Raw genomic sequence first — 15,453 nt, 5'->3', positions numbered from 1 at the left:
CTGCCCTTGTATATTAGCAGACAGTGGCTTAGTGTCCCGTGTAAAATGTCATAGATATACGCAATTATTCATAGGATACTAAAAAACAAACAAAAAAAACACAAGGCACACACAGTGGCAAACAATGGTCGCAACCCAACTGGCACTGTGAGACGTAGATAAGTTTCCATTTATTGAGCACCAAAACCAGCTTGTTGTTGATGTTGTATACTATTTACAATCCATTATAAATCAGTCAAAATAGAAATTGATCTGGAGATTACAATGGGCCATATGCAATCTCAAATAATTTTTCATCTTCTGTTTAAAATAACTTTTCAGCTTTCCTCAACTAAAAATGTACCAAAAAGTAGGAGAAAACATATTAAGAAAATTATTCTAGTATTTTTTATGCATGATGCTACCGACGTCATGGCGTCATGCGCAGTCACGATCCTTCCCATAGAGAGATCGGAGCTGTGGGGGGAGGCAGCGCCGATCGCTGGAACCAGGCTGAGTAATGTATAAGCGGCTGGATTGGGGGATCGGAGGAGATGGGGGGTGCTGGCCACATATACTAGCTAGCCTAGTGCTAGCTAAACCTATTGCAAGCATTAAATCTATTACATTCATCCTGGGGGGACTCCTGAGGCTAGCGAGTGGTATGCCCGACACAGTGTCGGGCATACCGCTCAGGAGGTTAATAAGGGCTAGAGGTCTGTTGCCTTTCATTGCATAATACTGTGGCCCATAGGCAACTAACTTTTTCTCCTGAGCTTTCTTCTAGGTGATATTTTCAAACTTGTCAATAAAATGTCTTTTAAACCACCAAAGAGCAAACAAATTACTTAAAATAATTTTAATAGTACTTTTTCACCTACTTTGTGGTACTTTTTCTATTGCAAAATGGTGAGAACTTATCTCCTAGGAGAAAACTCAGGAAAAAAAGGTAATAGCATATGGCCCCATGTGTCAGAAGAATATGGGAGCTGAGGTTAGTGGTAGTTCTGGGCAAATTCCTCTTTCAGAACCTGTAGAGATTTTTTTGCTTTGTTTTTTATTTCAGGGTTTTCTGGGGCAAGAGGAGACTTGGGAGATATTTCCAAGAAAAGTGAAAACCTCCCCTACCTACTAATCACCTACACTCCACAGGAACGGATGGACCAGATGCCTACTCTACGCCGTAAGAGAGGCGTAGATGAAGAATATTGCCGCACGTTAGTATTTGTTCAAAAAGCAGTTCCAGATCCTTGTATCTCTCAATGGGAACTCCTTCTAGCACAAATCCAGATTCTGTAATCCATAGGCAAACTGGGGGACGAGATGATGGTACACCTTCAGAAACAAACACATAGACACAAGGAGTCCCAATGGTGCAGTAACTAATGAGTTTCTCATAGAGTAAAAAGAGAGGTCCTCACAAAGGCTGGTTGCTTTAAAGGGCAACTAACCAAGCAGTTAGGTGGAGATAATAAACCTGTTTCCACTTGGGTGATCAATGGATCCTCTTGGCATAGCTGCTCTGTTATGAAGAATGGAGACTCCAGGCGAGCCAGTTGGGGCTAGGCCTGAACGATTTTAGAAAAAAACTGAATTGAGCGATTTCTGTTGCAAAATCACGATTTCGATTTGCGATTTCCTTCAAATTAAGCTTTGTTCCCCCTCTGTGCCTATCTGTCCCCCTGTCTCTCTTTGTGCACTCTCTGTGTCTTTGTGCCCACTTTGTCTCTCTCTCTCTGTGTTCCCTTTGTCTTTGTGCCCCCCTTTTTCTGTGTCCCCTCTGTCTTTTTTGTCCCTTGTGTCTTTTTTTGCCCCCTTTGTGTCTCTCTGTGCCCCCTCTGGGCCTCTCTCTGTCTCGCTACCTTTGTGTCTCTCTTTGTGCCCCTTTTGTCTCTCTGTGCCCCATCTGGGCCTCTCTTTTAGGCCCTTTTATGTCTCTCTTTGTGCCCATTTTGTCTCTCTGTGCCCACTCTGTCCCCTACGCTGCGGCAGTGCTGGACATACCTTCCAGCACGAGCCTAGCGATGCCAGTCTATCCACTTCACGTCCTGCAGGACCTAATGCACGGCATACTTCCTGTATGTCATGTGACATACAGGAAGTATGCCGTGCACAAGAGCCGGCAGATGGCAAGAGAGGATGGACAGCGTTGGACTCATGCGGAAGGTATGACTGACACTGCGGGCCACATACGCTGGGACTTTGAAGTTTGAAGCAGTGTCTTAAAACTTCCCCCTTGTGGAAATGTCGTCATCGCGATATTCTCCACTTTGACGATTCCGAAATTGTGAACTTGTTGATCGCGATTTCGGTTTAAATTCGATTTATCTTTCAGGCCTAGTTGGGGCTATGGGCCACAAGCTCCCAACGAAAATATAACAATGCAAATGGGCACCCAAATAGGTATAAAACTAGGTTAAAATCCAACAAAATTGATACTGAAGAGGTGGCTTACCTTAGATGACACTAATTGTAGTGTAAAAAACGTTTTCTTTATTAGATTGTGATCACGCGTTTGTGGACTCAACACATCAAAAGTTGCCACTAATTTAGGCCACGTATTTGAAAAATGTCAGATTTTTTGCTGTAAAACACGGCATTCTCTGATTGGTCCAATACTACTGAGTACTTCAGGATTCTCCAAATTACGGACATTTGGAAATAGTAGTATAGGACCAATGAGCGAATACGCTGATTTACCGCGAACAGCGGAAAACCAAGGAAATTTTAGGCCAATCAGAAGACTCGAAAAATACTCAGTAGTATCCGAGTCTTGTGATCTTGGTCCATCATTACAGTAGTAATCTGATTTTCATGTAAAACCTCTGCATTCTCTGATTGCTCCAATGCCTCCGTGTTCTGTGATTGGGCTAAAATTATTGAGTTGCGGTAAATCAGATTTCCTTGGAAATTCGATTACCGAATGGTGATTACCGATTTTCTGATCGGGAACCATATTTCCGATCAGAAAAGCAGAAATTATCATTCCAACGGAAATTTCTGACCATCCCTGCCCATGTTGCCACCTGGATTATGCACCCTCATTTGGCGCACTACACCTTGGACTCCAACAGATTTCTTTTGCTATCTTTTCTTCTACTTTGTCTCACCCTGTACTGTCATCCCTTCTTATCTATTGTGCAGTGCTGCGTAATATGTTGGCGCTTTATAATTACAGTAAATAATAATAATAATAACTAATAATGATGGACCCTGTACTGTCATCCCTTCTTATCTATTGTGCAGCGCTGCGTAATATGTTGGCGCTTTATAATTACAGTAAATAGTAATAATGCCTTCAGCCATCCTGGTGGAAAACTCTACAACCTGGAAAAGGGCATCATGCAGGAGGAGAGATATTCATCCAGTGAACTGAGCATTAAGATTTTAGGAACTAATGAAAGCAATGCCTCATTTCAGTTCCTGGAAAAGCACCATCTTAAAGCGACACAGAAGCAAAAAAAACAACTTATAATGAATTATATGTGTAGTATTTAACATTTTAAACTATGAAACAGAGCAGAGCTAATGATCCTTTGAACTTCCCTGCAGTAAAATTTTATTTGAAGTCGTCTCTGTTTCTTTGATGTATAAGTGCTTCAGAATATAGCAATGTAGTCAACTAAATAAGTCGGAGAGCTCAGAGAAGCTCTCTTGCATAGATAACAAGTGAAGTTTCTTAAAGGGGAACTGAAGTAAGAGGTATATGGAGGCTGCCATATTTATTTCCTTTTAATCAATACCAGTTGCCTGGCAGCCCTGGTGATCTATTTCTCTGCAGTAGTATCTAATAACACCAGAAACAAGCATGCAGCTAGTCTTGTCAGATCTGACATTAAAGTCTGAAACACCTGATCTGCTGCATGCTTGTTCAAGGGCTACGGCTAATAGTATTAGAGGCAGAGGATCAGCAGGGCTGCCAGGCAACTGGTATTGCTTAAAAGAAAATAAACATGGCAGCCTCCATATACCTCTCACCTCAGGTTCCCTTTAACTCTTCCTGTACTGGAATCAATATGAGACTCATATCTGCGAGACTAATGCTCTATTTCTTAGCTGTACTACACATACAAATCATTATATCGTAACTTTATTTTCGCTTCATTCCCTTTAAAGCAGACCTGAACTCAGAACTTCCTCTCTGTTCTAAAAGATAAGCATCAACATACTAACCTTAAAAGAAAAAACATTTCTTTGTTACAGCTGATACAAATCCTGCCATAAATCTGCAGTGTGTTTACTTCCTGCTTTCACGGAGGCAGACATATGATAGGGTTAAACACCAGGGCATTAAAAAACCAAACAGATTTACTTATCTGGGGCTTTCAGGCTTCCTCCAGCCCCTGGAAGCTGGTCTCTAGGATACCTACTGAGAGCGGAGCTGCGGCGAGGTAAACATAGGCTTCCAGGGGCTGGAAGAAGAAAAAATCAGTTTTTTTTTTTAATTCCCTGATATTTCCTTTAAAGAGAACCCGGGGTTGTTTTGGGGGGGCAGATGAGACAGAGAGGCATGTTCTCTGCCTCATGACATGCCTCGGTGTCCTCTCACCGCCGCAGTATAGCACCCCAAAATTAACGGCAATATTTGTCGCTATCTTGGAGGTAAACATGTGGGAGAGGGATTCCCTGTTCAAAACGCCCACCAGGGGCGATCCTGCAGGGTTTCCAGAGCTGCCATTGGGCAGCTCTCTCTCCCTGGCCACGCCCCCTGCCACTCCCCCACTTCCCTGCACGCTGTGAATGAGAGAATGAATCTCTCATCCCAGCGTCGTGACGTAGAGGTGGCCATTGTGGCTCACGGGAGTGGCGGTTTTGGAGGCTACCTGATCCACTCAGTCCCCCCGGATCAGGTAGCCTATTTTTTTTTTTCATTTCATGAGCCCACCTCGGGCTCTCTTTAACATCCTGCGTTTACCAGCTAGCTGCTCTGTTGTGGCAGCCAGCTGACACAGCTGCTAGATCAAATTACAACTTGTGATTAGTCCCAGATGAGAGGGAATAAGACAGGTTAAACTCTCTAAATACATACAGGGTGCATTTCTGTTTTTATTCTGTCCTGTGCAAGAGTTCAGGTCCACTTTAGAGAAGAGATATCTATTGATGAGTTAAAATATATCTTTGTTTCCATTCCAGTGGGAAGAATTGCTGTGTAAAACCCCTCTATATTAACTTCCGCAAGGATCTGGGCTGGAAATGGATTCACGAACCCAAAGGATATGAAGCCAATTACTGTTTGGGAAACTGCCCCTTTATGTGGAGCATGGACAAACAGTACAGCAAGGTATGTCTCAGCTATCCGGTCCAGCAGCAAATGTGCAGGCGAGAAATATGCATTATTGTTCCAAGCACTTTTATCAGGCCACATGCAAACCCCAAAAGGTACATTAAAGGACACCAGAAGTGAGAGGGATATAATGGAGGCTGCCATATTTATTTCCTTTTAAGTAATGCAGATTGCCTGTCTGTCCTGCTGATCCTCTGCCTGTAATATTTTTAGCCATAAAACCCCGAACAAGTATGCAGATCAGGTGTTTGACTGAAATTTGATTGGAATTGCTGCATGCTGGTTTCAGGTGTGTGGTTCAGATGCTACTGCAGCCAAAGTGATCACCAGGACTGTCAAGCAACTAGTATTGTCTAAAAAAAAAAAAATATGGCAGATTCCATATCCCTTTCCCTTCAAGTGTCCTTGAAGCTGAGGTTTCACACTGGCAACTGGCGTTATGGGAGCGCTGCAGTATGACATTGACGATTCGATGGCATCAAAACGATAAAAGTATCCTTCACAGATTACCCTGGCATTTTGGCTGCAGGGCAAACAAACAATCGAAAGTATAGGCAGCATTTTTGCGCCCTACTCAACTGTGCTGAAACACTGCTGATTCGGCACAGATTCGGCTCTAGTGGAAGTGGGCCCTTAATTCTTGCTTGTTCCAGGTGTGTGACTCAGACACTTCCGTAGCCAAACAGGTGTGCAGGACTGCCAGACAACTGGCATTATTTAAATGGAAATGAACATGGCAGCCTCCATATCTTCTCACTACAGGGTTACATTAAACACACATTTCATTTTAAGTTCACTGATACTTTAATGCAAAACACTATTTCCTAGGAAAAACTGTCCTATTTATAGTGAAACTGATCTACAGTATTGAGAACCCTGAGCTGGCACAAGGCAGGGCAGAATCTGATTGGTTACGGTAATTTATTGGCAAATCATGGATCCCTTAGGCCTGGGACTCGGAATCACTACTGCGCTTTGGGCCTGAGCCCACTAAAGCAGTTGTGTGCGGTTGTGTCCGCTTTTCAGCAACACATCAATGTTACAGATGCTGAAAACCAGACACATCTGCTCACAACGGCGTTAGTGAGCTCAGGCCCTTAGAGATCATGCAAACGTTTTTCTACAGCTATCCCCAGAGCATTTGCAACATCGATTCCCAGCATTTAAAAACATTTTGCATTTTGTTTTGTTTTTCCTGTGAGAATAAAGTTTATTATACTTACGATGTCCAGCTTCCGCCCCTAGCCCCACCCCCCAGAAGAGGTCATAGGTCCTTCTCTATCTCCAATCAGAGAAGCGCCTGTGACCTCTTCTGCTAGGGGGCTGGGCTACGATTGGAAGGTAGACATCGGGACACCAAATAAGTACGGTATATTAAACTTTATTTCAAATCGGCCCCCAGTCGCTGCAAAATCGCTTTTCAAAAGCGATTTTGCAGCAGTCGTTTACCTTGTACAGTGGCACAATGGCTCCCAAAATGTTGCAGGACCGGCGTTTGTGATTTTCCTCAATTGAAATCGCTCCTGTGGGTCCCACTTTATAGACTTGCATTGGCAAAGTGCTTTTTGGAACTGCCGGCGATTGACATGATCCAAAAACACTGCCAAAAAAACTCTAGTGGGCCCCAGCCCTTATGCTGAAGACAGATACACACATGAAACATAAGTAAAACTATTTATTTTATACATTTATGGATTAGTGGCACTGTTACTACAGAACTATACATACTCAAATACTATACTATAAATACTCACCAATTTAAATCACTCATTTTTCCCTCAAAGCACTTTGTAATATAATATCTGTATTCTGTTTTGTCTTTCTCAGGTACTGTCCCTCTACAACCAGAATAATCCAGGGGCCTCCATTTCTCCGTGCTGCGTACCAGAAGTCTTGGACCCTCTCCCCATTATCTACTATGTTGGCCGAACAGCAAAAGTAGAGAAACTATCAAACATGGTTGTCCGATCTTGTCAGTGCAGCTGAGTGTTAGTCCTGGAGGTCAGAGGTTAAAGAAACAACATGGTACTGGACATTGCCTCCACCAGCTTTAGGCAGAGAGACCAGTGGTCAGCACTTGCCTCTGTACCCCATGTGTGGACATTCGTGTCTGAGGTCTTAGGTCAAAACAAACTTTCCTCTTTGGCTGCCAGACATGGGGGGGGTCAAAGGTCAGCAGAGACTATTCCTGTAATGTACACAATGCTCCACGGTTAAGACTTCAGCGCTGGTACATTAAGCCACCAGTTACCCAGCTAGAAGAGGTAATACTGACTGACCTGTGCCAGGAAATCTGAGCAAAGCTCAACACTCTTAAAGAATTGCCTTCTTGCACATCTCGTGCAATACAAACTAAAGTTAGGAAGCTTTTTTTTTTTTGAAAAGTTGCATGACATTGCGAAACACCAAAGCCAAACTGGAATTTACAGTCACACCTGGCATAGAAGCCGTACCAAGCCACATCGAATTGTAAGGATAAAGGAAGTAAAGATACTGAAGGCTCCATCAAATGTTATGGTTCTGTTTCTTCTTTGGCGGCAGTGCCAGTGTAGTCAAGAGGAGGACCTCAAGATCAAATTATACATCCAGCACGACCAAGGCAACTGAGTTTATGACTTGGAAAATGAACAGAGAATCTGAGTAGAGTCTACATCAGCAGAGTTATATTCTTGGACACTTTTTGTAAAATGTAAATTTGGTCTTACTGCTAGACTGTGCCTGCAATAGTAGACTCTGCTACTCTTTGAGGCATGAATGCATCACCAGACTTCATTGCAGAAAGGGGTATCTCAAATTAGACATAGTGCATTATTGTACAGCTTCTCCCTGTATTATGGCATCATAAACTCATTGAATGCTATGTACTCATCTCGCGATGCAGGGAGATGGATCCAGCGATGTCTCCCTGACGACGAGCCCTCCGCCGATCCATCTTCCGGCCGGCGGATATGCACGATGTTACATGACTCGCAGCGTGAGACTTCAAGAGATCATGGTACTTTGCGCGGGTTGCTTAAGTTAAACGATGTTGCCCGATGTTGGGTAACATCGCTGCAAGTATCGCCCGGTGGGTACTGGCCTTTATGGTGTTGGTGGTTTGTCCACTACCAGATTTACTTTATAGACCAAAGGTCTAGGTTGGTTGACGGGATATTTACTTCAACAGAACAGAGTGCTGAAGGCACATTAAGGTAAATTTGGAAGTGTTTCAAAGCTTGTGAACAGATCATACTGCTTACGTACAGGTGCCAGAAGGTATCTCTGACACACTGTTACAATTTAGGTCTATTTCTGTTCTGTTCAATGTATTTCCAGTGATTACAAGTAACAAATAACAGAGGTGTTAACTTCTGGTTTGGAGTCTTTTTTTTTTTTTTTTTTAGAATTCACAAACTACTGAGGAATGGTTATGGCAGGACTAGACATCAGAAGACAAGGCTTCTGTGAGCTCCATCCATAACACAAAGAAAGTATGATTTGTGACGGAGGTCATCTTTTGGAACCTGTACATAACCAGTATTGACTTGAGGACCAACACTCAGAACATTGAATGATAAACATAAGAAAGCAGTCCATAATATACATGAAAGTTAAGGTATTACACTGGGGAGAGGCCAGGGTAATTTCTGAGGATAGGCCATCCAGGCAAAAGCCTGTTGCACCCTCTAATGTACATGGAAGAATACTGCACCCTTAATGGGATCTGAGCACCCCATTTACAAAATTTAATAAATAAATGGAGAGTGCCGTCGTAGTTTTTGCAGGCATTACTTACCTTTGGGGAGCTGCACACAAGCCATCTTTATGGTGGCATCCAACTTCTTCCAGGGAGACACAAAGCTGCAAGTTTGAAGTACTTGTGTGCGTGCTCCTGGCCACTGCAAGGCATGCCAGGAGATGTAGTCCTGCGATAAGAGTACATCTCCCGGCATGCATTGCAGCAGTCAAGGATACATGACGCCACCGGGAGATTTAATCGGCCACACTTGGGGTCTCCTTGCAAGAAGATGGATGCCACCTTAAAGATGGGGGCCTAACGAGCAGACCCCCACATAGTGTTGCACTGCACTGAGCTTGCAATTCAGTTGTTGCTCATCAAATGTCTTTTAAAATCTATCTAAACTGATTGTGCAGTATAAACAAAAATGACTCTCCATTCAATTGATGTCTTATCGAGTGGGGCACATTAAGCTTGCTTTAGGCTCTCCTCCATTTTCCATACGTAGTAAACAAAGCCCAACGGTGGTAATAACCGCAACTGCTCAGTACTCTAAAGACTCTAAATACAGTAGGATCTCGGTTATCCAGCACCGACAGGGATCGGCTGATGCCAGATAGGTGTGCTATCTGGTTGCTTGAGACGCAAAGTTAGAAATAGGCCCAGCTAATACAATACTATACCCCACTCTACATACATACCATGAACTCTGTATTAAATGTTAAAATACAGTAATTGAAAGTAAATTAACCTTGGGAGAGCGTCAGAACCATTGGCAGTTTGTGGTGGTTGGTTGAGACTGCTGGTTAGTTGAGTTCCGGATAACCAGGGCTCTGGAGTGCTGCTACAATAAGCAAGTTTCCAAATGCCTCTATGAACAATGGGGATTTATCCATACCTGTGTGCAAGTAAATTTAGGCAACAGCCGTAGCAGAGCAGATGCTAGATCAAGGATTGTGATTGGTTACAGAATGAGTAGCTTCCCCTCTGTTGCTCCAATTTTCCATGCACTGATTTTAATAAATCTGTAACAGGGTATTTAAAATTGTGTTATCTTAAAATTTGAGACTTTAAACGTTTTACTCACGTGACTTCGCTGTACGTTGGACTGCCTTTTTATTTAATTTTAAATACGCTTTAAGTTCTAGTCAGAACACTTTAGACTTGACAGCTGAATGGAAGGGGATGACAAGCTGGATAAGGGCTCTTTCATTGGGCAGCTCACAGGCGATGAATTCACCGCCTGTCAGCTGCTCTCTTGGAATGGCCATGCACTTGTCAGTGCTCCGTACCGGCAGTAGAATGGCGCCCTCCCCATGGTGAAGCAGGTGGATTCTGCACGTGCGTGAGCTGCGTGGTGCCTGAGTTGGGCGCGGCTATAGCAGTGCTTGGCCTGTGCACAGGTAATTCAGGGTTCCGGGCCCAAAATTACTTCTCCCTCCAAGTTGTTATGGCTCAGAGGATGAATAGTATTTAACGCTGCCTGGAATTTGGGCGGCAGCAGGGTGAGTCATCATCTGGGTCACCCTGCGCCCAAATCACTGGCGAAGTTATAATACATGTGCCCCCCATGGAGTCACATCTGAGCACAGCCGCAGTCATGCTCAGATGCATCATGTCGCAGTTCCTTGCCAGCAGGTAATGCGTAGTTTTACAAATGCTGCCATTCAGGTGCATTTTAATTGCACCCAAATAGCTCTCGTGGGCAGCAGACAGGATGCAGAACTCCCCAACAAGCGCATAATTCACCCTACCATCAAAAAGAGGCCTAACAGTCATACAAGTGTGTGGATTTTCCAAAGCAATTCCATAATTCTAAAAAGTGTTATTGAGCTGGGAAAAGAGTTTGAATTTGATTTGTATTTTATTTATTACCTTACATTGCCCACCGAAAAAATATCAGTAGCAAAACTTCTGGCCAGTGTGCAGGAGGCTGGTCATAGGCTTTCTAAATGTGCTAAATCAGGGCTGTCCAACTGGCGGCCCGTGGGCCTTATGTGGCCCACAGGTCTGATGTGACCCTGGCCCGCACTCATTTGCTATTTTTTGTGTCAGCCCACTCCTCTGGCAGGCCCATCTTTTGTTTACTCCATGCTCCGCCCCATGAAGCAAAGACATTGATGCTCTGCCCCCTCCAGCCAAAAAATACGGTGCTAGACACACCCCTACCCATGAAGTTTAACAGCACTATGCTAAATGATTGATATGCCTGATGGCCCATTAGATATTGGATCAGAGCTCAACAGAAACATTATCAAATACCCCCCCCCCCACACACACACACACACACCCAGGGCTTCAGGCTGATTGCCGTGCATTCCTATGGATTTCCCACTCTCTCCATGCCTTCAAGTGGGGGCTTCCTTTTTTAATAGATTGTCTTTGGCTTTAGTATTTATATTAAATCTATCAGGGTAGACAGTGGGGGTGAGGGAGGCCTGACAGCTGTTTCGCTTTAATAAAAGCTTCCTCAGAGGCCAAGTTCTTTCCATTGGCCTCTGAGGAAGCTTTTATTACAGCGAAACAGCTGTCAGGCTTCCCTCACCCCCACTGTCTACCCTGATGTGTCTCAACATTGTTGATTAAAGGTATCTCATTTTGCAACTACAGTACCTCGCCACTCTTTTGCTTACAATTTACACAGTGATTTTCTATGAGTTGCACATGGAAGCAGAGAACACAGAATCCGGTGAATCAGACCAATGCTTTCTGCTGACATCTAGTGCCAATCTTTTTCTCCCTTGCTTTATATTAAATCTAATATCTAATCTATTAAAAATTCCTTTAAGCCTCATACACACAGTTGTTGCTGAACCGTTGGGGTGACATTTTAGGGGATAAATGCTGTACAAACTCACTGTTTGGCTGCAGGCATGTACTGCTCAATGGAGAGGGAAGGAGTGATAATGAGATGGCGGACAAGCCAGTGGCATCAGGACAGAAGAGGAAATATTATGCAATTTTTTTAAATGTGGTATATAAGTAAAGTAAAAAATTGCAATATGGTATAACATGAGAGAATTATCTCATAACAAACATTGGGAAAGTGAGCATGCTGGCAGATCTAGCCGTGCTGTGGGGCTTCTGGCACCTTTGCCAAAGCTGCTATCAGGAACATGCGGCCCACTCTGCCTTCCACAGAGCTTTACACGAACTCGCTTGCAGGAGTCAGACAGCCTTTGTGCAGGGAAGTGGCTGACTCTCTCATGAGTCAATGGACGTCTGTGAGGCAAACTGAGCTGAGGAGGCGGAGCTAGAGCCTATAGGGGCGGGGACACAACAACCCAACCAATGATTTACATTGTAACTGCACTGAATATTTTCAGGCAAATGAGTTTGAAGCTGCGGACTGCTATGGAAATGGTGCCTACTCAGGGAAAACCAACCGAAATAGATCATCCCTTTCTTTACATTGGTGGACGATGATGCAGGGTGGGACTGCAAACACCTGTCAGAGGTTGGCTCATTACAGTGGATGGGAAGGCCAAATATTTCTCTTTTTAAAAAAACTGTTGTCTTTATAAATGTTTTTTTTTTATATATAGATTGACTTTCTTATTTAAAAAAATAAATGATTTAAAGTTCATAAATAAAAGTGGTACTTGGATTCAAGAAGTGTGTTTATTATACTTTGTTTATGAATAAAGGGCAAACTGTCACAGACTTTCACATTCTGAAATTTATCACAGGTGGCGACACCTTTAGTCACGCCTTGTTTCTGAGAATTCCAGAGAGAATTTCAAAGCCAGTGAAAAGTATACCTGGTGTCCCATAATGCAATAACAGGAGAATTCTGCATAGCTAACCCGCCTAGGCTAAGCATTACTGAGAGGGCGGAGCTGCATACCAATATACAGAAATATATAGATCTAGGATATGTTTCCGATGCTGAAACCAAGAAAATTATCATAAAAGTGGGTATCTTCAATTATTTACATTCTGTATTCTACTATATTGCTGAATAATTAGTGACATCTTATACTCCTCAACCATCCTGCCAGAAGCAGATTGGTCAAGCACTGCACTGTCGTCCCTTCCCTACTGTCTATTGCAACAGGTGCGTCACTAGCCTGGAAGCTAGTGATGCATCTGTATAGCACTCGGCCCCAAACGTTCAACCCACAATCCATACAGGCGACAGTAATTGCAAGTCCCGACTCCCTAAAGGTCACTTAAATTGAGGTGGGTCCAGATAATATATACACAGAATGTGATGAATAACTACATAATCAGCGGTTATCTGTGGTGAAAACTCCATGGCCTACTCAGTAGTTCCACAGAGAGGAATCAGATGTAATACAGCAAAATGGATGTGAGAGAAAAGCGAGCTAAGCGCCTAATTATTCCTACTGGCCTGTGGATCCATCCATCATATCGAAGAACCAATAGGATTTCTTGAAAGGTCAAGAGGGAGGGACCTTCTTCTGATACTCTTAGCAGCAGCCAGCAGTACTAACTTGTGCATTATTCTCCAGATCAGGGCCGGTTCTCTTATGTAGCAAGGTGAAACACTTGCATCAGGTACAGAGGTTTCAGGGGCAGCATTTTTGTACTGTGTGTACCTTTCTGAAGGGGAATGGAGTGGCTGAGGGTGAGCAGTTTGTTTGTCACAGACTCACAGCCAGCCAGTGTGCTATTGTGCTGAGCTGCAGCATGTCATGTGAGAACATTAAATGAAGCAGAGTAAGTTGTTGGGTGCTGTGTGACCATTGCAAATCGGGGTGGGGAGTGCATCCTCACAAGTTTGCCTCAGGCAGCAAAAAGTCTAGAACCAGCCCTGCTCTAGATTATGTAGCTCTGGAACAAAACAAAATGTTCTGTAATGCCGTTTTCAATGAACGTTCTCTGAAAGCATATTATAAGCAAGGGGAAAAGATTATTTTCACAAACTGATATAACATGGATATATTCATATAGTACACCCTAGAAATATTCTTCAATCTGTAGTTAAAAAAAGTCAGATACTTACCTACGGAGCCCTATTCAGCCTTCCCTGTCCGCTCTCGGTCCCCTTGTTCCAGCGCTGTCCCCTGGTAAAGGTAAACTGCCACTAGGAGCCATCAGAAGGCTTTGGGAGCACTTGTGTCCCCCAGTGTTTCCTGAAGATGGGCTCACACATGTGCAGCACGGAGCCTCCCCTCTTCAGGAGCCCTCAGAGACACAAGTCCTCCCGATGCCTTCCAAGGGTCCCTGAAGGCATATTCCACCATACGTGGAATGGGTGTGACAGCACTAGAATGAGGGGACCGAGTGAGAACAGGAAGGCTGAGTAGAATCCAGAGCATTCCCTCTCCATAGGTATCTGATTTTTTTCAATTTCCCTTCAGTATCACTTTAAAGAAAACCCACCCTGAAAGAAACAGGCAAAATTCCATTGCTGAATTAATTTAAAAATGCTTGTTACTTGGCTAGAACACCTACTCCTGGGCTATTATGGTTTCTGTATCCAGTGGCGTAGCTAAGGAGCTTAGGGCTCCAGTGCGAGTTTTACATGGGGTCCCAAGCACTCAATTGATATGGAGCCCCAAAATCTACCAAGGACTGTTGCAGTGTCAGAGAAGTGTATTTAGAGTAAGGAAACAGTTTGTTAAAGGAACTCTATCGATTGTTTTTTTTCAACTGAGATAGGAAATGTTTGGGAAGTGCTGCTAAGTACTGGTGTATACATTTGAATTTTTATCTCCTTGTTTACTGTTACCTAATTCCTTTCACACTTTTCTGACAGCAATTCTGACAGCAGAGTGAACCATGATGGGAGGGGGAATTCCCTCACACTTCATCTGTTAACCTGCCTGGCGTTCTATTAAGATCGCCAGGCAGGCTGCGGGAGGGTTTTTTTTTTAATAAAAAAAAAACTATTTCATGCAGCCAACTGAAAGTTGGCTGCATGAAAGCCCACTAGAGGGCGCTCCGGAGGCGTTCTTCCGATCGCCTCCGGCGCCCAGAATAAACAAGGAAGGCCGCAATGAGCAGCCTTCCTTGTTTTGCTTACATCGTCGCCATAGCGACGAGCGGAGTGACGTCATCGACGTCAGCCGACGTCCTGACGTCAGCCGCCTCCGATCCAGCCCTTAGCGCTGGCCGGAACTTTTTGTTCCGGCTACGCTGGGCTCAGGCGGCTGGGGGGACCCTCTTTCGCCGCTGCTCGCGGCGGATCGCCGCAGAGCGGCGGCGATCAGGCAGCACACGCGGCTGGCAAAGTGCCGGCTGCGTGTGCTGCTTTTTATTTGAGTGTGTGTGTGTGTGTGTGTGTGTGTGTGTGTGTGTGTGTGTGTGTGTGTGTGTGTGTGTGTGTGTGTGTGAGAGAGAGAGAGAGAGAAAGCTCTGCCTGTCTCTGACTGAGCTCTCTGCAAAGAGCAGAGGAAATGTATCTTATGTGCAACATCAACATTTGTAATTGTGTGTTTGAAACCAGAAGCATTTAATATAACTATAGCTTCAATATTACACGGTTCTTAGCATGTCAGACTGC

The 15,453-nt window shown here is 44.0% G+C and overlaps 1 protein-coding gene across 1 annotated transcript in view; it reads left to right on the top strand.

Annotated features, from left to right (window-relative positions):
- The window catches only part of TGFB1 (transforming growth factor beta 1), a 62,775-nt gene extending 51,352 nt beyond the window's left edge, over positions 1–11,423 (top strand). The window contains exons 5-7 of the mRNA XM_068250622.1: positions 1,046–1,196; positions 5,113–5,260; positions 7,091–11,423. Coding sequence (XP_068106723.1) covers positions 1,046–1,196; positions 5,113–5,260; positions 7,091–7,249 — 458 coding nt within the window. The 3' untranslated portion in view covers positions 7,250–11,423. The remainder of the gene's footprint in view (positions 1–1,045; positions 1,197–5,112; positions 5,261–7,090) is intronic.
- Positions 11,424–15,453: the final 4,030 nt, after the last annotated feature.

This window comes from Hyperolius riggenbachi, chromosome 8, assembly GCF_040937935.1.
Source record: "Hyperolius riggenbachi isolate aHypRig1 chromosome 8, aHypRig1.pri, whole genome shotgun sequence".
NCBI classification, from domain to species: Eukaryota; Metazoa; Chordata; class Amphibia; order Anura; family Hyperoliidae; genus Hyperolius; species Hyperolius riggenbachi.
This window is presented reverse-complemented; position numbering and strand designations above follow the sequence as displayed.